This window comes from Balaenoptera acutorostrata, chromosome X (genome assembly GCF_949987535.1).
Source record: "Balaenoptera acutorostrata chromosome X, mBalAcu1.1, whole genome shotgun sequence".
Classification (NCBI taxonomy): Eukaryota; Metazoa; Chordata; class Mammalia; order Artiodactyla; family Balaenopteridae; genus Balaenoptera; species Balaenoptera acutorostrata.
In genome coordinates this window covers 41726526-41749531 of record NC_080085.1, presented here as the reverse complement: position 1 = coordinate 41749531, position 23006 = coordinate 41726526, and the positions used below count along the sequence as shown (strand labels likewise).

Here is a 23006-nt window from a genome sequence, read left to right as displayed (position 1 = left end):
AAAGGAAACCTCTGTGCACTGTTGGTGGGAATATAAGTTGGTGCAGCTAGTATGGAAAACAGTATGGAGATTCCTAAAAAAATTAAAAATACAACTACCATACGATCCAGCAATTCCACTCCTGGGTATTTATCCAAAGAAAATGAAAACACTAATTTGAAAAGATATGTGTACTCTTATGGTCACTGCAGCATTATTTACAATAGCCAAGATATGGAAGCAACCTAAGTGCCCATCAACAGATGAATGGATAAAGATGTGGTGTATATATATACACAATGGAATATTACTCAGCCGTAAAAAAGAATGAAATCTTGCCGTTTGTGACAACATGAATGGACTTGGAGGGCATTATGCTAAGTGAAATAAGTCAGACAAAGACAAATACTGTATGATTTCACTTATATGTGGAATCTAAAAAACAAAACAAATGAACAAACATAACTAAACATAAACAGAACAAACAGGTGGTTGCCAGGGAGGAGGGGAGGTGAGGAGGAGAGAAATAGGTGAGGGAGGTTAAGAGGTACATACTTTCAGTTACAAAATAAGTGAGTCATGGGTATGAAATGTACAGTGTGGGGAATATAGACAATAATTATGTAATATCTTTGTATGGTGACAGTAACTAGACTTATCTTGGTGATCATTTTGAAATGTATAGAAAAATTGAATCTCTATGCTGTGTACTAGGAACTAACATAGTGTTGAAGGTCAATTATACTTCAAAAACAAAGAGACAAACTTATAGAAAAAGAGGTCAGATTTGTGGTTCCCAGAGGCAGGAGGATGGTGGGAAAGATAATTGGATGAAGGCAGTCAAAAGGTACAAACTTCCAGTTCTAAGGTAACTACTAGGAATGTAATACACAACATCATATAATTAACACTGCTGTATGTTATATACGAAAGTTGTTAAGACAGTAAATCCTAAGAGTTCTCATCACTGGGAAAAAATTTTTTTTCTATTTCTTTAATTTTGTATCTATATGAGATGATGGATATTCACTAAACATTGTGGTAACCATTTCATAATGTATGTAAGTCAAATCATTATGTTGTACACCTTAAACTTACACAGTGCTGTATGTCAATTATATCTCGATAAAACTGGAAGAAGAAAAAAAAGAAACTACACCAAGGCATCTCATAATCAATTTTTTTAAAACCAGTGCTGAAGAGAAAATCTTCAAAGCAGCCAGAGGGAAAAAAGGACTATGCACAGGGGGACAAAGAGAAGGATGAGAGCAGATTTCTCATAGGAAACAATGCAAGGAAGACGATAGTGGAGGAATGTCTTTAAAGTACTGGAAGAAATAGAAACAGTTGACCTAACATTCTAGACCCATGAAAATATCTTTCAAAAAATAAGGTGAAATACAGACTTTTTCAGACATACAAAAACAGAGGATTCATCACCAGCAGACCTGCGCTATAAGAAATGTTAAAGAGGGGCTTCCCTGGTGGCGCAGTGGTTGAGAATCTGCCTGCCGATGCAGGGGACAAGGGTTCGAGCCCTGGTCTGGGAAGATCCCACATGCCGCGGAGCAACTAGGCCCGTGAGCCACAACTACTGAGCCTGTGCATCTGGAGCCTGTGCTCCGCAACAAGAGAGGCCACGATAGTGAGAGGCCTGCGCACTGCAATGAAGAGTGGCCCCGGCTCTCCGCAACTAGAGAAAGCCCTCTCACAGAAACGAAGACCCAGCACAGCCAAAATAAATAAATAAATAATTAAAAAAAAAAAAAAAGAAATGTTAAAGAAAGAAGGCAAATGATACCAGATGGAAATCAGGACCTACACAAAGGAATGAAGAGCACTGGAAATGGCAACTATGTGGGTAAACATATATGATTCCTTTTCTTATTATTTAAATCTCTTTGAAGTAATTGACTGCTTAAATAAAAATAACAGGGACTTCCCTGGTGGCACAGTGGTTAAGACTCCACACTCCCAATGCAGGGGGTCCGGGTTCGATCCCTGACCAGGGGACTAGATCCCACATGCATGCTGCAACTAAAAGTTCGCATGCCACACTAAGGAGCCCGCATGCCGCAACTAAGACCTGGTGCAACCAAATATAAATTAAAAAAATATATATTTTTTTAAAAAATAAAAATAACAATGTATTTTGGGATTTATAACATATGTTAAAGTAAAATGCATGATAACAATAGCATAAAGGCTGAGCAGGGGGAAATGGAAGCACACTATTGTGAAGTTCTTATACTATATGTGAAGTAGTATATATCACTTGAAGGTAGACTTTGATAAGTTAAAAATGTATAATAAATATAAACCCTAAAGCAATCAGTAAATAAAACTAAGAGTTAGAGCTAACAGGCAAACAAAAGAGATAAAGTGGAATCATTTAAAAATACCTAATTCAGGGACTTCCCTGGTGGCGCAGTGGTTAAGAATCCGCCTGCCAATGCAGGGGACACGGGTTCGAGCCCTGGTCCGGGAAGATCCCACATGCCACAGAGCAACTAAGCCCGTGCACCACAACTACTGAGCCTGGGCTCTAGAGCCCACGAGCCACAACTGCTGAGCCTATCTGCTGCAACTAGTGAAGCCCGCGAGCCTAGAGCCCGTGCTCCACAACAAGAGAAGCCACTGCAATGAGAAGCCCGTGCACCACAGTGAAGAGTAGTTAGTCCCCTCTTGCCGCAACTAGAGAAAGCCCGCGCCCAGCAATGAAGACCCAACACAGCCAAAAAAAATTAAAATAAGTAAACAAATTAATTTTTAAAAATAAAAAACAAGTAATAAATGATGTGCAATCTAATGAAAAAATATGAGATTTCTATCAATAAATTTCCTATTAAAAAAAAAACACATAATACACAAAGGAAGTGACATCAGCATAATGGCAGACTAGGAAGCTCCAAGCTTGTGTTCCCCAACGAAAACATAAAATTAAATTTAAAAAGAAAAGAAAAAAGAAAGCAAGCTGAATTGTCAGAACCAATTGTGTCAGTACTCTGGAAACAGTCACAGGTTTATAGCAACAGAGCAAGTGCCCAATCAAGAAAAAGACATCTTCAAAGTCGTGGGAAAGTTCTGTGGCATTCTTCCTCACCCTCGCCCCACCTTCTCCCTGGGACGGTGGCAGTTGCGGTCTGGAAGCAGCAGCCTCCTTCCCAGTCCCCTCCCTTGAACTGGAGAGGGCAGAGCAGACTATTTGCAAGTGGTTGCATACGTGCTATCCATCCACCTTGTTCCATGTTCCTTTCTTCTTGCCTTCTTTTGGATTATTCATCTATTTCCCTTCCTCTTGTTTGAAATTTATACTTTTCTATTCTTTAGTTTTTATACCCTTAATTTATCGAAATGTAGTATTAGTCTATCTTAAAATCTTCTAGAAGTGCATTACTTAGTACACTTTAAACTGTATCCAATTCAGAGTCCCTCCTCGGCTATGTCTGATGTGTTGCTAAACTCATCCATTGACTTCTCAAACTTTGTTATTATCTATCTCAGATCTATCACTTCTGCTTGGTTCTTTCTCAACTCATTTTCATTTTTTAAAGTTTTAAATTTCTTGTTCATGTGTAATCATCTCTATTTCCATGGCCAGAGCAAGCATAACTGTTTTACATTGATGTCCGAGGATTCTAGTATGAGGTGTCTCCATGTAACTGTGTCTGTTGCCTCTTACTTTTCCTGATTCTTAGGCGTGTTGTCTTTTCAAAATGTCTTTGGTTAAACCCGGGAAGTTATTTTGAGTGAATTCATTGTAGGTGAATTTTTGTCCAGGACTGATTGATTACTCATAGCTAATGAGGTCTTATTTTGAACCAGCTCTTTACGCCTGCTTCCTCATCTGCAAAATGGGGTAATAGTGCTTAAACCATATAGTCTTCGTGAGGATTAAACAACAGCTTATGAGTTCCTGGATCCAGTCATACCTTTGACTAGTATTTCTGTGCTTTGCGCTTAAGTCAGTTTGAGCTCACAGCAACTACCTCGATTCTTGCCTGTGTCAACAGCACGACCGGAGATTTGTGGGTGATAAAGCTGGAGGTGGGGGCGGGGGGAGCCTGCCAGGTCCAGTGCAAAGGCAGCAGGCTGAGGGGAATGAGGAGGCCCTTCCCGTGGGAATGGTCTCTCAGCCGTCCTGATCAGGATTCCCTTCCTCAGTGTGAAGGGTTGGGGTGCTTGTCTACGTCCGGATACTGCACATCTGTCCACTCCACGCTGCCCCAAGGTTGTCCCCACAGGAGCCCTGTTTCTCAGAGGTGAGAGCTGGTGCCTATGGGAGGGCTCAGGTGGGGGCTGTGCAGTGCTTAGGTGGCATCTTATGCTCACACACACTATGCTGCACCCATTCTGTGCTAGGTGCACCACCTCACTCTTCTGTGGCATGAGGCTGAAGGGACCCTGCCTGGTGGGGGAGCTGCAGTCATGGCGGGAGGCTAGGCATAGGGGCGACACAAACACGGCACATCTGTCCTGTCAGTTTGGCTGGCTTGGGCCAGATGTACCCACTCCTCAGAGGACACTACTGGGGGCCTGCGAGGTGGTCTGCTTAGTATCTTTTACGTCCGGAAACCACCCATTTGCCCACACGGATGCCTGTCTGTTCCAGGCACACCTTTCCCACATCACCTGTAGTGCAGGTCATGTCCACAAAGATTCCCATCCTGGGTCCAGGGAGGTCAAACGTCCCCTCCGGGACTACTCCAGTGTAACTGATAAGGTGTACTGACCTCTGGACCTAACTCAAGCAATTACTTGACCTCTGTATCTGTTTCCCCATCTGAAATTGGCGATGACAACTCCTGTGTGAGACTGTTGTGAGGATCATGAGTCAATATTTCCAAAATGCTTTGGAAAACACTGGGCATGCAGTTGGTGCTGAGAATCGTGTCTGGTGCGCAGATGGTGCTTCAGAAGCACTTAGAATAGTACCTGGCACACAGAGCAGCAGCCATCACACACCTGGCATTCAGTAAGCACACAGGCACAGAACTGGTGCTTGGTAATCATGTGAAAAGAAAAAACCCCACACTGCCAAGGAACACACTGGCACTTTTATATGTACACAGCGGAAAGTACAGAGTCTCAATAAGAAAATACACTCTGTGTTCAGGTGCACCCCACCACCACCCCCTCAGTTCACCCCAGGTTGAGGACAAGAGGGAAGGGGACAACCATAAATAGAGAATAGAAGGGAGGGTTAATGCTCTAAGGGGCAAACACAGGTAGGGAACACACTGCCGGAAGGAGACATACCTCTTCTTCCCCAGGAGAAAGCAATATAGCAGCACAGGAGAACAGTAGCCACGACTAAGCCTGTGGCGTCTGGCATGGGGCACCTAACACAGGTAAGAGGACAGGGCTGGAGCCGGGGAGGAAGAAAGCAGACATGGCTTCCTTCCCTGTGGCAGGGCCAGGGCCCCTCAGTTTATATCCATGAACTCAAAGTTGGCTGGGGTACCACAGGCTGGGGATGCTGGGGGGTCAGATAAGCTGGGCTGGGGTTGCAGGCGACGTGCCACATCCTGGCGTTGGTAGAAGAGGACATAGGCTGCCTTGGACTGCGAGGAGAGGACAGGAGTCAGTGTGGATCGGGGAGGAGGGTGTCGGGAGAAGGGAGGATGGAAATCACACCTCAATCTGATTCTCAGTCACAGGTGAGACACTGTTGTCATCGAAGTAGTGCCATTGACCGCTGTCCTTGTTGCAGGCAAATGTCGTATCTATAAGAGAGGGGAAGCTGTCCTCACCCACCCTCCTGCCCCTAAGAGGCGACCACGTTCGCTCTCTCACTCCTCCCACCCTGATGACCTCGCCACCCGTTCACACATCTGGGGACACCCACTGGGGACATCCTGACCCCCCGGCACACGGCCCTGCCACGGCCTGGCACATACAGTGTCCATCCCGCAGGCCCCCGTAATGGTTGGAAACTGCGATGAGATCATATTTGTACAGCTCTGGGGCCGACTCGTTCTGCGGCTTGACGACAAACTTGGAGAAGTCCAGGTCCCTGTGGGTGGGGAGAGGGATAACACTGCTGGCGCCCCCTTCCCCATTGCCTGCCTTCCCCCCACAGCCAGCCTCCCCGGGCCCCGGACCGGATAGGAAACTCCACAAGGGTATCCAGCTTCTCGCGGGAGAACTTGGTGTAGGAAAAGCGCTTCAGGTGGATGATGAGCGTCTCCGGCAGCATCCACAGGTCCAGCTTCTTGGTGGCCAGCTGGTGCTGCTTGCAATTGGGGCAGTACCTAGAGATGGAGCCCGAGTCGGGACACAGACACTTTCTGAGCACCTACCGCATGCTCCTTGTGCCGTGCGGCCTTCGTGGGCCACGTCTCGTCCAGAGATGCTGCTCTTACTCCTAGCCTGCCTGTTACTCCAGTTTGCTCTCTTGACACGTTAAAATCCTGCCAAGTACTTACCAACTCCCCACCGTATACACGTTTGTACTGGCGTGTGTTTTTGTTTGGCTTCCGGTCTGTGAGACACTAGTCTTCTTTTAGAGCCTGCCTCTCTCACTCCAGTTTTCTCTCTTCTATTTTATTCACTGACTCACTCGCCAGGTATTTACTGACGGTCTACTGTTGAGTCCTTTGGCACTACTTTGTACTTCTATTCCCTTTCTGCTCCACGGAGATGCCGCTCTTATTTTTGAGACTGGTTTTGTCTTTTTTGGTTCTCTTTTTCTGTTTTGTTTATTCTGCAAGGATCTAACGAGTATCTACTGCACAGCCCACACCATTATAATCAGTGAGAAGAGACACACAGTGAACTTAAAAGTCTTCCCCCTTAAGGGGTTCACTCTAACAGAAAAGACAAAAAACGATGCAAAAGGGGATCTAGGATGTGACATCAAGTGGCGTTACAGAGCTAGAGAGAGGGAATGGAGGGAGCTGATGGCTGGGGGAGGAGTGGCTTTTAACAGAAGAGTAAGAGAAGGTCTCTCTGATAAGGTGACATTTGCTCAGAGACCTGAGCAAAATGGAGGTCAAATCCTGTAGATAACAAGAGGAAGAACGACCCTGGGAGAAGGAACAGCCCAGGCAAAGGCTCTGAGGTAGGAATAGGCTTGGGGTGTTGGTGGCCAGAGTGGCAGGAAGGCTTCGAGTGAGGGGGAGGGGGAAGGAGGTGTATTTAGTGGTGACGGACTGGGGGAGGTGGTCCCACCCGACTGCACCCCCAGAGGCCCCGTTCTGGTCCCTCACCAGGGGTTTTCCTTCTCCAGGGTCTCAGTGGTGGTGAAGAGCTCGATGCACTCCTGCAGCCGCACCGGAGCCTTCTTCAGCACGTACCCAACGCAGTCATGCTTCACGTAGCCCTAGGTCGGAGGAGTGGACAGCCAGGTATGAGGACGGTGGTTGGGGGGGGGATAAAAAGGAGTGGGGGTGGAAGACGCACGTCGAGTGGTTAAGAGCACGGACTTTGAAGCTAGGAATCCGAGGCCCTGGGAGCTCTGCGGCCACGGCTCGGCTCGGCGGAGGTGGGGGAGGGTGTGTGTGGCACAAGGTGAAAGTGCCTCCCATCCCCAGGATCTCGCTTACCTCAGCCTCCACCTCGTCATAGTAACGCTTCTTCATCTCTGGCTCCCAGTCGATGGCAATGTACGGCTGGGCTGGGGGCGAGGGGAGGTGGTCATGGGCCCTGCTGCCAAGGAAACCCCCCCTCCCGCCTCCCCAACCCTGGCTCACAGCTGAAGGAGACACCATGGGTATCCTCGTTGAAGGTCGAGCGGTCGCTGGTCCCATTGGAATTCACTGTCTGCAGGGTGAAGAGGTGCTTGCGCCGTGCTCTCTGGGGCCAGTGAGATGGTCCAGGGGCGTTGTCCACGGGGGCCCGGCTCCCGCCCGCGACTCCAGAGCTGGGCCCAGCCTGCTCCGGCCCAGGGTCTTGGGAGCTGCCCCCAGCCACATGTCCAGGCTTAGGGAGGTTGTCCTTATCCTCCAGGTCTGCTGGGACAGGAGAGGATGTCAGAGGTGGAAATGTGTGAGCCCCAGGGGGTTGAGCTGCAGTACACATCCATGTGGACCCTGTGTGGGCCAGACCGACCCCAGACCCCCTGACCCTTCCTCAGGCCATGGGACTGCTTGTACAGACCCTCATCCTTGCTGATCCTCTCTCCTTTCTCTTCCTCACCTTTCTCATCCCCATCATCCTCGTCATCCGAGCTGGGTCTGGTCACATAGCGTCTGCCGACAGAGCAGAGGAGACTCTCAAGGAGGGACCCGAGGGCAGGGAGGACAGAGTCCAGAATCCTACTTTGCTTATGATGGGAAGCCACTGGTAAACCCATACACTAACAGTTCTTAAGGAGGAGCCCGGAAGGTCTCAGGAGATGCCAGAGGGACACGGGAAGAGGCGGCCTGACAATGTAGGATCTTGTGCGCCACAGTTAAGGAGCGTGGATCTTAAGTATGATAAGCCACTGGTAAACAGGCCCACGATCAGCTGTAAATTTCCATCAGGGAAGGCCTCTGAGGAGCACTTGTAAGTGCAACATGAGAGAGAGGTGAAGCCAGATAGCGCACTGTTGTTTGCCTTGGTAAGGACTCTGGATTTTAAGCACGATGAAAATCTATCAGTAAAAACACAAACAACCAAGCCTCTCCAAGGAAGAGACAATTAAGTACAAGATGAAGTCTGTATTTTGTCTGTCTTGTTCACCTCTGTGTATCCCCAGCACCTAGGAGAAGTGGTAGCAAAGTCAGAAATTTAGAGAAAGAAAAAAGCCTACAAGTTCCTCTCTGGCCATGTTAAGTTTGAGCTGTCTTCTGGATGCAGACGGGAGGTGGCAACTAAGCAGCTAGACACCCGGGTCTGAGTTCTGACCCCACCTCCCTGCCTGATCCCAAAGGGCAGACTCACGAGAGGCGGTACAGCAGGATGTGATACAGGGCGTCCCAGGAGAGCCGGTCCCGGGGCACCGACACCAGGAGTGGGTGCCCAAAGAGCATCAGGCCATAGTAAGAATTGTTGTAGTCCCGGGCTGGGGTGCGCTCCCGCAGATAGATAGGAAGCACAACGTCCTCTCTGGAGTTCTCGCCAATAGCAGCCCTGCCTGACACCTCGTATCTGTGGGGGATGGACATCAGGTCACACCTGATCAGGACACCCAGGAGGGATTCAAGGACTCTACCCCAGTTGCTCCAGCCACTCACCACTCACAGCCTGAAAATATTTTTAAAAGGGTCCAAAGAGTCACCCAGGGTTCTGCATTTTACAAACTGTTGGATGATTTACACAGCCCTTTGTTTATGTGATGTTAGATGAAGTACTTCGGTGTTATCAGAGCACTGAGGGAGTTAACAAAAATTTTTTGTGACACAGGGATCTAAAACCATTTTCTTTTTGGAAAACTAAACTGCTTGGTTTACAAAAACTTTTCTACTCATAAAGCACCTTCTGTTTTAGTTACCCGAAGATTTCAAACTTGCTCTGAATGTTCTTATGCTCAGAAAGCATCTTAGTGTTCCCCATTTCAAAAATCACTTGGTTTTTGAGGCCTGCAATGTGAGTAAGGAGTGCAGATCAGCATCTGGTACATACGAGGTACTAGTTAAGTGCTGAATAAAATAAAGAAACAGGAGCCTCCCTCACATAACAAGGAGGAAAACACCCAAGGACGCCCTGTATAAGGATGTGTCGCCCCACTCACTGACAGCCCCTAGCCCCCTGCCCCACTAAGACACATGGCCGAAGCCCCGAGCCACGCAGGTGCCCTGTGAATCAGGCCGAGGAAGGGAGAGGAAAGGTGGTTAATGGAGGAGGTTGCTGAGAAGCCCTCATCTCCCCTGGTCCTCTCACTCACATGAAGATATCATCTCGGTCCAAGATGCTGCTCAGAGACTCCTCCAGCTGGTAGATCTTATAGAAGCGGTGACTGAAGACATCGGCCACCATCATCTGAGAATGGGATGCGGAGAGGGGACCGGTCAGTCTGCCAGGTCTCCCCCAGGCCCTTCTGCCTCTCTCTGCCCCCCTGCCCCTGAATCCCACCCTCCTTCTATCTGCAGAGCCTCACCCTTTCTGGCGAGACACCAGTGTGTTTGGCCAGAGCCACACACAGATCCGAGATCTTGCCTCTCTTGGGGACCACGAGCCGGTGCTGAGGGAGGAACGGTATCCACAAAAGAGCAGAAGGATGTGTGGTGAGCTAGGGAAGGAAACCCTGAGGTACGGCAGAGTAATCAAACGAACTCTGACTACATGTCCCTCATTACGTCCCCTGTCCCCATTCCCCCCATACCTGCTCTGGCTTGCGGCGGGGGTCCATGGAGACAAAGAAGACCTCCATGACCCTCTTGTGGGTCACAGGCAGTGGGACACTGAGGTAGCAGAAGGGGTCGAAGGTCACAGACACGTTGCCACAATCAGGGCACACCACCGTGGACTTGAAGAGGCCATGGAAAGTGTCCACAATCACAGAATCGTTCCGCCGTCTGTGGTTCTGCCAGGCCTCCCGAGCAACCTCCTGTTGAGTGCCGTGGTGGGTGGTGAGGCTTGCCCGGGGCCGGGGAAAACCATGGTGTGGGGTGGATGCGCATGGGATTAAAGTTAAGGTTAGGGCCACCGGTAAAGTCCAGAGGCAGAGTTACAGTGAGGGCTATCTGGAGACTGCATTCACTGTCAGGGCCGGGGGTTATTTGGGGCAGGAGACCAGGTGGGGGTTAACTCTGGGTTGGGTGTGAGGGCAGATGTGGCATTGGAGCCAAGGTTGGGACTGAGGTCAGGGAAGAGGAGCTTAATAGAAAATGGTGGTGTGCGGGATACTCCAGGGAGGCCAGAAAATTCCTGAGGCAGAGGCCCTAGTGGCTTTAATGAGGCTCTCAGGATGGGGGTCTTCCAGGAGCACCCACCTGATCTGGCCTCCCAGCAGCATCGCACAGTTCCACATATTCCTTCTTCTTAACACGATTGAGGTCCTCGTGCAGCCCATCCAGGAGAAACGACAGCAGCTCCTGTGAGTCATGCTGCTGGTAGCCCAGAAACTGGGACGCAAAGTGGCCGACCTTGGTCTGAGAAGATGGGCAGGGCCGTCAGAGCGTGAGGGAGTTGGGGGATGGGGGCGCAGAGGAGCCGGCCAGGGCTGAGCCACACCTTGAACACGTGGGGCACGATGGAGCGGTGGTGGCCGGACCACGCCTGCTTCACCAGGTCCGCATAGGCCTCTGCAATCTCCCCCTTCATGCCCAGCGGGTTGCAGAAGTTGAGCTCCTCCAGGTAGCGGTTTTTGAGGAAGTAGTTGGTGAGCTGTGGCACATTGCTGAGGCACTGCAGAAGGCAGGGGCCAGGTGCATGAAGAGGAGAGAGAGGTAACCAAGGTGGGGACAGAGGAAAGGGAGACAGGAGGGAGGAGGAAGGGGAAAGAAAGAGAAGGGGCAGGGGAGTAGGGGAGAGAAGAGAGCAGTATTTCAGGAGAAGGAAGAATGTGGTGACGAAGGAGAGAAGACAAGGGAAAGCAGGGAGCAAGTGGAAAGAAGAGGCATTAACGTTTCAGAAAGTAACGTGGGCATGTCGAGCCAGACTGTGGGGCCCCAGCTTCCAACCTGACCCCTTGCCCTGCAGTACCCCCCTAGCTCTGTCCCCAATCTCCAATGCTCAAATCCATCCCTGTGCAGTGCCAGACCTAGACCTAATGGCTCAACCTGCAGGGCCGAGTTCATGAAGCACGTGTTGCCCAGATTGGTGAGACCACAGATGCCCGGCTGGCCCTGGAAGTCCTCATCCTCCTCCGACGTGCTGCTCCTGGGACGGATGAGAAACTCTTATCAGCTGAGGACCTACTACTTGTGGGTGGAATGTGCTCTTGGGCTCAGTTGTTCTGCCTACTGTGGGATCCCACTCTGGACTGGAAACCCCAAGGGCTCACATGGCGGGCAGCTGTGCGCTGGGCCAAGTGCCATCCTTGTTTCGGGTCTCCATGATGACCACCTGGGTTGGAGGAAGAGGAGTAAAGATCAGGAAAGGCATTCAGGGAGGGCCCACGGACACCTAGCCCTCACTTCCCCCAACCTGAGCACGGGTGGTGGGCCAAGAAGCCCTCCCCACCCTTACCTGCCCAGTCTGGAGAGCGGCGTCAAGCACCGTGACACGTGTGTTGCACAACCTCTCAAAAGAGCCCTCCGCGTTCTTGATCCACAGCCGTGTCTCTTCCTGGGGGCTCACCAGAAACTGCTCTTGAGCGGTGCGCAGAACTAGGTCTGTGGAGGGTGATGGAGCACATTCAAGGTCTTCCTGGAACCCTGGAGGATCCATCCATCTTGGCATCAGACTCCTTAGGTCACCGAGCTGTGACCGTGGCTGGGAATGCCAACTTATTCCGCGACCCTTAGACTCACCAATAGAATCTGTGCGGTTGAATTGAGCGGGGTGAGCTGTGTCCATATCACTGTGCTGGATGAGCAGCAGTTCTACTGGATACACTTCAACCTTCTGGATGCTGGACAGCTCCACGACCTGGAAGGAGGGAAGGATGCACACACAGGTGTACCCACCCAACACACACACGGACACAGGAACGACGACCTCTGAGATCAGAGGAACATCCACACAGACAAACACACATGGCATAGACACATGTACGAGGCTCTGTGAGGGGAGCATGCACAGGTGAGCAAATGCAGGGGACACAGCAAGATACCGTCTAATGACCTGGGAGAGGAGGAGAGGGCAGACCCAGGTGTATGGATACAGCATACGTGAACACACAGGTCTGGACCCATCCTGGGCCTATGAGGCCTTCCTCCTACGCTCCCCCACTATAAAAGCCGCCCCCCAGCACCCTCTCCACCCACTATACCTTGCGTTCAATGGGAGGCTGGCCATGCTCTAGACCATACCAGCTGACCAGGTAATGCCAAGCAGCCGCTGGGAGCAGCACATAGTCCTCACCTTCCACCAGTCCCTTCTTGAGGCGCCAGTTTACCTGGTCTGCAGGAGGGCGGGGGGAGGTGGCAGAGGAACAATCAGGGAAGGAAAGTGATGAGTCACTCTGGCCATCTCACCAATGACCTAGCACAGAAAAGGGGCTCATGATCATTTGCTGGGACAAAGATGACAAGAAGTCCAGGCTAGGCTGATGTGGGGAGGCAGAAGCCTGGTACCTTCAAAGAGCTCAGCATTGTTGATGCAGCCAGGGAAGGTGCTGGGGTCCTGGCCTCCTCCCTGCACGTGTACTTCCCACTGCTTGTACCAGTGCCGCTCCACGAGGAACCTGGACCAGACAGGTGACAGGGGTGTCACACAGCTATCTGGGGGTTAGTGGTACCACTTCACACGGTTATTAGACTAAAAGTATCAACACGTGTTTACAAGTCAAGATGACAAGTTTCATGAACACCTGAAACTAATAACAGCGCTATACACCAACTATTTTTCCGATTAAAAAAAGAAATTCTTCCCAGAATTCAACATTTAAAAAAATTTTCAGCATCATATAAAAATAAATTAGAAGCAAAATGTATTCAGTGAAATCCAGATTCGGACAGAATGCTTAACTTCTTAAGATACTAAAAGAGGTTTGATTAAAAACAGAAAGTGTGCTCAATAACGGCAAAAAAAAAACAAAACAAAAACAAAAAACCAAGGGGAAAAAAAAAACCCCATACCCATACCCATGGTGCCAGAAAACAGGAGATTTTATTATGGAATAAACAATCATTCACTTGTATTAGTCTGTGGGGTAACACAGTCAAATTAGGTTCAAAATAACTGCTATTTGCAGCTAATGTTGTAAGACTTCAGCCATTTGTTAAATGTGCAGTGTTTGTAAAGGATACAAAAATCTTCAGCTAAGAAATGGATTGTTAAATTCTGAAAACCCGCTCAGAAATCAAAAAGAATTTCAACTGCTAAAAGAATCATAAAGTTTTCCTTCAAAAACTGTATACTGCCATCTTTAAAATAATTTTTTATTTAGGATTTATTTTGGCTTTAGAGTAAATTTCTAAGTGTATGGTGACTAGCTCACTCTTTGTGTAAAACTGTGGTGAAAAACATATAAAATTTACCACCTGAACCACCTTTAAGTGCAGTTTGACCTGTTCTCTTTTAAAGGAGACTTTTATATGCACTACTAGGATAAACATTTAGGACTGTTGAAATCTGCCGTTGTAAAATGTCATGAGAAATTCTGAAGTCTGCAAAATACTTGACATATAATAAGTGCTAAATGAACATTAGCTGTTACTGTTCCGATCCCAGGGCTTAGACAAAAAAGTTCATGTACACATAATCCTCGTTCCCCCCTCCAACCCCAACACAAACCTGCTCTGCTATGGAATTTTTTTTTCTTTTTTTTTGGTTGCGCCCACCCGTGGCATACAGGATCTTAGTTCCCAGACCAGGGATCGAACCTTGCCCGCTGCAGTGGAAGTGCGGAGTCTTAATCACTGGACCGCCAGGGAAGTCCCTGCTATGGAATTTTTGACACATAAAAGGCTGTCCCAAGTATTTAACAGCCTCAAATAAACACTTTTTTAAAAAATTACAAAACTGCTGAAAAATACGTAAACATTAGTTTTCCAGCGATTTAACTCTATAAATTGGATTCCTTAAAATGGCAACTTTTCTTTGTTTAAAAAAGGATCAGAAAGGTAGGGGGATGGAGAGATAGAAAAACCCTGGAATAGTCACATGTTGCCCAAATAGGCAAACTTTTCTGTGGGTTGTTTTTTATTCATTTATTTATTTTGGGGGTTGCAGTGACCCCCCCCCAGACCCCGTATTTCATTCATGCCAGGGACACACACCCTCCCCACACCCCGGTGGCTCAAGCCACAGACACTTCCCATCACTCATCTAGAAAACCCCATCACGGACCTTACCCTCTGCCACTTGCACCTTCACCTCCCCTTCAAGGTTTTAATTGCCTCCATTGATGGTCTATGAGGTTAATTCACTCAGTAAAGCTAGTTTATTGTTAATGGGAGCTTCGAAGCAGAAGGAGCCACAGCTCAATGGGTTTTTTTAAAAGCAGATTTTTAAGGAAGATTAACACTAAAATCACTTTTTAGAGTGGTAAGCAAAACCTCCAGACCTGGCTACAACCTGGATTTCTAAAGCCCTCATAGAAGACTGAAGTTTCACATAAATTTTCACAAAGTATCACTACCATGTTTTTTCAATTCAAAGACACAAAAACTTTAACATCTCTGAATTGGGATGGCTCATAATCTGTCAGCTCAGGTGGCAGTCATGACAGAGTTGTCATTGTCTAATGAAAAAGCACCCACATTGTTACATTTACTCCTACACTTCAATTTTTTTTTGGTTGCTACTGTAAATGGTATCTTTTAAATTTTAACTTTCTAATTTCTTGTTGCTAGTATACAGAAATAAAATGGATCTTCCTAAAGTCACTTATGTTTGTGTTTCCTCAAATTTGTTAAAATGATATGAAATATGTGCTTACGGAAAGAAATTACTAAAAATATTGTCTGTCCTCTAGATTTCTCTTGTGTCTGGAGAAAATATTGGTTATTCTGGTTAATCATTACACTAGGTATAATAATTACAGAGAAATAGAAATATGGATATAAACTAAGAGATGGTTTCCTACTTGTTTTATTAAAAGGTTGTTAGCTTATTCAGATGGTAAATGTGCTATTACCTTGTTCTAAATTCATTATTTATATATCTGTATAAGCCTACATACATAAATAAGAAGGCACGCATATAAATAAATCCTTTCTGTAAATTGTTACATGAATAATGTACCAAAGGAGAAAAATTAGAATTTGGGCCCTTTTCTGTAAAATGACTACATTAATTTATGCCCAGATTGGAAGTTCCTTTTTCTGTCACCAAATTACTGTTAACTCTTGGTGCCTTCTAACATCTCCTTAGCTCATTTTTTAAAAAGAATTCTTGCTTTAAAAAAAAGTTAAGCTCCTAATAATCTTTGTTGTTTATCACTGTGTTTTACGAGGTTGACTATAAATATTTCTTGTCTTTACTTCAATTTATATCTTGTTAAAAAACAACTATTCTTCCTTTGTCTTTCGCAAATTCAGGCCAAAGTCAGAATAACAACACTGTTAAGATGTTCTTTTCTGTCTAAACTATCTCTGGGAGATACCACAAAGATCTGCTCCTTTGCCCTATAAAAGGAATGACAATAGCATCATTAGGTTTATCCAAAATTCCCCCAATTTTAATTAACTTGAAAATTTCAGAAAAGCTTTCATTTTTCAAACTTGATTATTTTTAAAAATGACAAACCAAAAAGAAAGTTTATCTTCCTAGATTAGTTATTGTTAATTATATATAATTAGATATACTAATATAAATATCTTTCAATAACTGCATACTTTTCAAGCTAAAAAGCATACTCATGTTCAAGCAACAAAGACTAGTACAGTAACTGTCTACCAAAAGATCCCCCCCTCCAGGACGCTAGACTCACAAACCCCTTTCCCTTTTTGGTTCACAAAAAGTCTGAACAGGTACTAGGGGTGCCGACTCAATTACAGGGGAATTGTCAGAGGCCTATTGTTTATTTCAGTCTTTCATTAGATCCAGTGGCCAAAGCATATTTACCTTGTGTAAGAGCTATAGCAGCAATCGCCAACCAAACGTGTGAAAATTTCAGTCGGTTTAGTTCTAGGGTCTTCATTAAAGGTAACGGTTCCCCGTGCTGTGCAGACTTCTCCATTGACAGAAAACCCTCAACATTTCTAGGCTAGTCTCTTAAGCGCCAGTGAGACGTTGCTTCCCCTTCACACATCACAGTCGATTCTGCAACACTGAACCCAGCCACCCACCTTCCTTAACCTGAACAAAGAGAACCTCATGCTTGCTTACCTCTGTTAGGAAACTACCCACACCCTGCACAGACCTAGAGACTCCTTCAGCTATCCCAGATTTAATTGTTTTAGATGGTTCATCCTCGAAAATTTGCCGAGGAGGCTAAACTATCACAGATTTGAATTTTCTCTTAAAATTTAAGCTTCTCCTAGAAATTAAATCAGTTTAGATGGCCAAATTAATTAAATGCCCCCACCCAGATCTGCCAGCTGACAAAAGATAGAAGGTGCAAATATTAATATGGATATTAGGTATATGACTTGGGGTTAGTCCATGACTTTGAAATGCTTTATAAGCACAAATTTCCTGACCACTGCAGCAAACCCCTATAAAATAGACAGCAAATTAAAGAATCTTGAGGTGCTCTGCTCTAGATAAGCATTAAAAAATGGAGCTAAAGAAAAATGCTGCATGATATTATCCACAAAAGCAGAGATAAACTGGCTTCAATACTGAACCAACATCGATGGGATAAATTTTTTTTATTGACAGAGCATAATTTTTTATTCACATGACATAAAATTAACCATTTAAAAAGTGAACAATTCAATGGCATTTAGTACATTCAGCGTTGTGCAACCACAACCTCTATCTACTTCCAAAACATTTTCAACACCCCAAGAGGAAACCTGGTACTGGTGGAATAATTTTAAAGGGTATTGTCACAAGGCTGTAAAGGTAGGATGGGGCAGAAACCAAAGTCCCCCCCCCGCCCTTCTGAACACCTCCAAATGGGCTATAAAAAATGTTCCTGTCATTGTTGTTTATTCTCAGGATGGACTGAGGTTTTGCCTTGCTGGAGAGCTATAGTGTAATGGTAAAACAAATTGCTCAGTTCCATATTTCCGATGTGGGGAATCTCAACTTGTCTCTCCAGTAACAGGAATATATATTTCGCGAGTACTGTGATTAAAGAACTCTGTAAAATGAGCAAACCTCACTCCTAAAGGCTCTCAGGTGAGAGCATGCTTGAGGCGTTCGAGGAACAGCAAGAGTCCAATATGGCCGGATGGGGAAAGTGAGGGGGAGGGAAATCAGAAGAGCATGGGAGAAGATCAGAGCCAGGGACCAGCCTCGCAATCCTAAAGCCTTGCAAGTCATTGTAAGAAGTTTAGCATTTACATTGAATAAAATAGGAAGACTGTTAAAACATTTTGAGGAAAGGATGGACATAAATTATTTTTAAAAAGAATTACTGTGTACGGAAAGAGGAAAATAGTACCTGCAGTGGAGAAACCCAGCAGATACCTTCACCAAGTGATCAAGGCTAACGTCACCAATGACGTCATGTGGATACCGAGTACCCACCTGACATGATGCAAAGGGCACGCCATGTACGTCCAGTCTGATTTCATATATAGCCTCAATAAAATAAAAGCTTAGACCACAAATACTATTTAGGGATGCATACAATGGTGGGGAAACGTTAACGAAATTAAAAATTCAGGGTAATAACTTCCCGTGGCAGGGAGGGGGACCTTCATCTGGGAGGGGCACAGAAGGATTTCTTAAGGTAACGGTCTGAATCTTAACCTAGTTGGTTAATTCACAAATTTTTTATTATTCTTTAAATTTTTTACTTTGAAATTGACTCCGAAAAATCGCAAAAATAATACAAAGAATTCCCGTGTGCCCTTCATCCAGATTCTCCAAATTTAAAATTTTACCCATTTGCTCGATTATTTCTTTAAATACGTTTTTATATATGCCATTCTTTCAGCGATTTCAGAGTAAGCTTGCTTACACGATGGTTCTTTACCCCTAAATATTTCGGCATGTATTTCCTAAAAACAAAGATATTCTCTTTCATACTCACAATACAGTTATCAAAAGCAAGAAATTAGCAGTACTAATAGCTAATCTTCAGACCTTAGTAAAATTTTACCAATTTCCCCATTCATATCTTTTACAGTAAAAGAGAGAAAATTCATTTTATGAGAAAAAACTGATTTTTAAATAATTTATTTTTTCTGCTCCGGGATCCAACCCAGGATCACACTTTGCATTTAGTTATCATGACTCGTTAAATCCCGTTAATTTCTTCAGTCTGGAACAGTTCTTCATCCTTTGTCTCTCACGACCTTGAAATTTTTGAAGAGCACAGGCCGTTTATTTTTATAGAATGTCCATCAACCTGGGCTACGTAAACGTTTCATATAATCTTTACAGGTCTTACGTATTTCACAACTTAAAAAACGAGATGCAACTCGGCGAGAAATATGAACCCAGGAACAGTACATTTCAAGCACTGGTTAGCAAATCAATTAAACAAGCCGATTTATCAAGATACGCATTGACATTTTAAAAAGCTATTTGTTCCTGATTACAAAAACAAAGCAGTACTAAAACAGAAAACAAATGTAACATCGAAGGCCCCTCCCGTGCCAATCACCTGCACTTTCTCCCGTCCTGGGAAGAAGGGCTCGGCCAGAGGCAAAAACCTCGCCGCGTCACAAACTTTGCTCATTCGCAGGCGCCATTTTCTGCTTCACAAGGCACCACCTCCCCTCTGCAGTCTTTCCTCGGCCCCAGGACACGCCCCTCGGCCTACGTCACAAGCCTCGTTCCCAGGCTCCAGCTCCCTCCATCACGCAGGCTCCGACTACCCCCGCCCCCACAGCCTTTCGGCTCCGATTTCGCTCTTCCGCCTGACGTCACCCGCCTCGCCTCCGTTGTCAGGCGCAGCGGAGCACCGCGGGCCGCCTCCAAATGCTACGTTACGTCGCGCAGACCATGCTGTCCCGCTCTGTTGCTGAGACAGCCTCCTTCCCAGGTTCTTGGTTCCACCACGCGAGCCTGACCCCGCCGCCGTGGCCCTTTCTTCTCAAGACCCGGCCCCCTGAATGTAAATTGATATAGCCACTATGGAGAACAGTATGGAGGTTCCTTAAAAAACTAAAAATAGGGCTTCCCTGGTGGCGCAGCGGTTGAGAATCTGCCTGCCAATGCAGGGAACACGGGTTTGAGCCCTGGCCTGGGAAGATCCCACATGCCGCGGAGCAACTGGGCCCGTGAGCCACAACTACTGAGCCTGCGCGTCTGGAGCCTGTGCTCCACAACAAGAGAGGCCGCGATAGTGAGAGGCCTGCGCACCGCGATGAAGAGTGGCCCCCGCTTGCAGCAACTAGAGAAAGCCCTCGCACAGAAAGGAAGACCCAACACAGCCAAAAATAAATAAAAAACAAAACCAAAAACTAAAAATAGAACTACCATACAACCCAGCAATCCCACTACTGGGCATATACCCAGAGAAAGCCATAATTCAAAAAAGCACATGCACCCCAATGTTCACTGCAGCTCTACTTACAATAGCCAGGACATGGAAGCAACCTAAGTGTCCACAGACAGATGAATGGATAAAGAAGAAGTGGCACATATATACAAGGGAATATTACTCAGCCATAAAAAGAAATGAAACTGAGTTATTTGTCGTGAGGTGGATGGACCTAGAGTCTGTCATACAGAGTGAAGTAAGTCGGAAAGAGAAAAACAAATACTGTATGCTAACACACATATATGGAATCTAAAAAACAAACAAACAAAAAGATGGTCATGAAGAACCTAGGGGCAAGATGGGAATAAACACGCAGACCTACTAGAGAATGGACGGGTAAGCTGGGACGAAGTGAGAGAGTGGCATGGACATATATACACTACCAAACGTAAAATAGGTAGCTAGTGGGAAGCAGCCGCATAGCACAGGGACATCAGCTCTGTGCTTTGTGACCACCTAGAGGGGTGGGATAGGGTGGGTGGGAGGGAGACGCAAGAGGGAGGACATATGGGGATATATGTATACGTATAGCTGATTCACTTTGTTATAAAGCAGAAACTAACACACCATTGAAAGCAATTATACTCCAATGAAGATGTTTAAAAAAAAAAAAATCCGCCCCCCTGCCTCTCCACAACAAACCGCCTCCGGTTCTCAGGCCGCAGGCTCCACCACACAGGCCCGGCCCCGCCTCTTTCCCAGACAAGGCACTTCCCCGCCTCTCTTGTCCTCAGTCTCACAGGCCACTCCCCCGCCCCAAGGCACCTCTCCTGCGGACCTACGCCGCCCCGTCCCCCACCGTCCCCAACGCCCCCATCGTCCCCCCAAGCCGAGGCTCCGTTCGCAGCTCCGCCTCACCAGCTCTCGCCCGTCCGCAGCGGAGGCCCTCGCCCATTCTCGCCGTTCTCGATCTGGCGCCGCTGGCTCTCCAGGCCCGGCACCGCTTCACGCTGTGGCTCTCGGTCCTCGGCCGCAGCCGCAGCCGCCGGACTCTCTGCGACCGCCGCCATGGCCTTTCGCCCTCCTCTCACAGTCACCGCAGCTGGGGATAGGAAGAGGCCCCTCAACTGCTACTTCCGGCTTCTGGTCCCGGAAACGGAAACAGAGCCCCCCCAAACAGCCGGGGGTCTACTGCCATTTTGAAAAGGGACTCCTCGCTCGGACGCGTCGAGGGGCTAGGCGGGCATCGGACCTTGGGCGGTGATCTCTGTGACGAATAGGCGGGGTAAAGCCTCCAGTTGGAAACTAAAGACAAAGGTGTCTTGTGGGATTCTAACGCCATGTTGAGTCGGGGCAGACGGTTCTGTGGAAGGTGCAGGTAGAGGTCCCCGGCGTGGACGAGGACATGTATTGGGGAGCGCTCAGGGGAACGCAAAGGTTCCAGGTCTTCTCGGTCCCATGCTCTGCTGGGGACCGCGGGCCCCTATCCTGGGAGCGGCGTTTTTGCTAGCCTGACCAGAATACCCTTCTTTCATTGCACTACCCTTCCCTTCTCCTCCATCAAAACCTAATGCAAAAGAGGTCACCACTTACAGGGCGCCACCCAGCCCTTCGGGCCTCCTCCCTGCGTGAACTAGATTTATTCTCTTGATAAACGTGTTGAAGGCAAGTCAGCCCCAGGCCAGGTATATTTGTTGGAGTTGCAGTACTAATAATAGTTGGCCCTGTTTAGGTGTTTTATTGCACGTAAATAGTAGTCTTAGGCAGCAGATTGCCTATGGGCAACAATGGGGATGCTGAGCACCAGGAACGTTCATTCACTTTGCCCCACCTAGTAAGTAGTGGAGCTGTGGTTCGAACTCAGGAATTCCAGTTCCAGAGTTGGCACCTTAAACCACCAGGCCAGAGATTCTCAAACTGTGGTCCTAGGCTTTCTACCGGTTCAGGAAACCCTTTCAGGGGGTTCACAAAGTCAAAACTATTCACAACAATACTTTTTCATGGTCATTCTCTCTTGCATGTGCAGTGGAATTTTCCAGAGGCTGCATGACATAAGCAAAAGCTCTTTGGATGTCCTCAATTCTTAAGAATATAAAGGGATCCTGAGACCAGAAGTTTGAGAACCAGTCCACTACGCCAGGGTTTTTTCAACTTAGGCACTATTGACATTTCTCTGTTGTAGGAAGCATTGTAGGATGTTTAGCTGCATCCCTGGCCTCTACCCGCTAGCATCCACCAGTTGACACAACCAAAAGTGTCTCCAGACGCTGCCAGACGTCCTCTGGGGGTGGGGGAGATTATCTCCTGCTGAGAACCAGTGCACTAGACTATGCCAGCCTTTTCTCTGCTAGGGCTCCCAGCCCTACATGTTGGTGATAACTAAAATTTCCCTCTTTGGCTCTCTACATCTACCTGCCTATTGGCTGTCCCCACTTGACCATATCACAAGCTCCCCAAGACAGGCTCACGATTCTGGGTCTGTTTCAGTGATTTCCTTCACTATCACCACCCATACCCACAGGCAAAAACACACCTTGCCTTTCCACACCTCTAGGCCCAGGCACACACAGGTCCAGAATACCCTTTCCCTGCACAATTTCAAACCCCACTACCACCCATACACATGATCTTATGATTTACCTGTTTTCGGTTAACTTCTGCAGGGCAGGGATTGTATATTACTGTGATTCCAGCCTCCAGCTCAGACCTGGCACAGGTGAGGGGGGTCACAACTCAGTTGTGCAAACTTTGAGGGAGGAAAGGGAGCAGCCCTTTCACCTGGGGATCCCCAAAGTGGCATTCGAGTTCAGTCTGGCACATGGCAGATAGCTGCTCTTCAGGCCCAGCTGAAGCTTGGCAGATTCTCTGAATTGCCTCTTATTGCCCCTCTGCAAACTCCCCCTCCCCATTTAATTGGTAGCCCGTCCTTCCTACAATCCAACAAGAGGCCTCCCTCCCTAGGCCTAAACTCGATTTCTCCATTTTCCAGAAACCAACATCTGCC

General features: G+C 47.2%; 1 protein-coding gene across 8 annotated transcripts; it reads right to left on the bottom strand.

Annotated features, from left to right (window-relative positions):
- Positions 1-5021: 5021 nt before the first annotated feature.
- On the bottom strand, positions 5022-21152 carry USP11 (ubiquitin specific peptidase 11). Of its 8 annotated transcripts, none has more exons than XM_057537809.1 (22): positions 20921-21061; positions 19181-19627; positions 13086-13195; positions 12782-12993; positions 12321-12438; positions 12037-12224; positions 11852-11913; positions 11628-11727; positions 11080-11253; positions 10839-10997; positions 10229-10453; positions 10004-10087; positions 9791-9885; positions 8848-9054; positions 8119-8171; positions 7674-7931; positions 7527-7597; positions 7191-7303; positions 6084-6233; positions 5880-5995; positions 5617-5705; positions 5022-5543 (listed from the first exon to the last, which is right to left on the bottom strand). In XM_057537809.1, the coding sequence occupies exons 5-22, from the start codon at positions 12364-12366 to the stop codon at positions 5406-5408; spliced, it is 2328 nt and encodes a 775-aa protein (XP_057393792.1). In that variant the 5' UTR covers positions 12367-12438; positions 12782-12993; positions 13086-13195; positions 19181-19627; positions 20921-21061; the 3' UTR covers positions 5022-5405. The 8 variants fall into 8 exon arrangements, with proteins under 8 accessions (XP_057393792.1, XP_057393794.1, XP_057393795.1 ...); XM_057537811.1 differs by having other exon boundaries at positions 12874-12993; XM_057537812.1 differs by having other exon boundaries at positions 12037-12182; positions 12874-12993.
- Between the last annotated feature and the right edge of the window lie 1854 nt (positions 21153-23006).

What these genes read in the sequence shown, in the direction of transcription:
- USP11 (XM_057537806.1), bottom strand. Translation starts at nt 21,072, where the DNA reads ATGGCGGCGGTCGCAGAGAGTCCGGCGGCTGCGGCTGCGGCCGAGGAC. An exon ending in ATCCTGCTGTACCGCCTCTC is followed by an intron (nt 8,172 to 8,847) that starts GTGAGTCTGCCC and finishes CTCTGTCGGCAG; the next exon opens with ACGCTATGTGACCAGACCCA. An exon ending in CTGGAGAAGGAAAACCCCTG is followed by an intron (nt 6,234 to 7,190) that starts GTGAGGGACCAG and finishes CTCCATCTCTAG; the next exon opens with GTACTGCCCCAATTGCAAGC.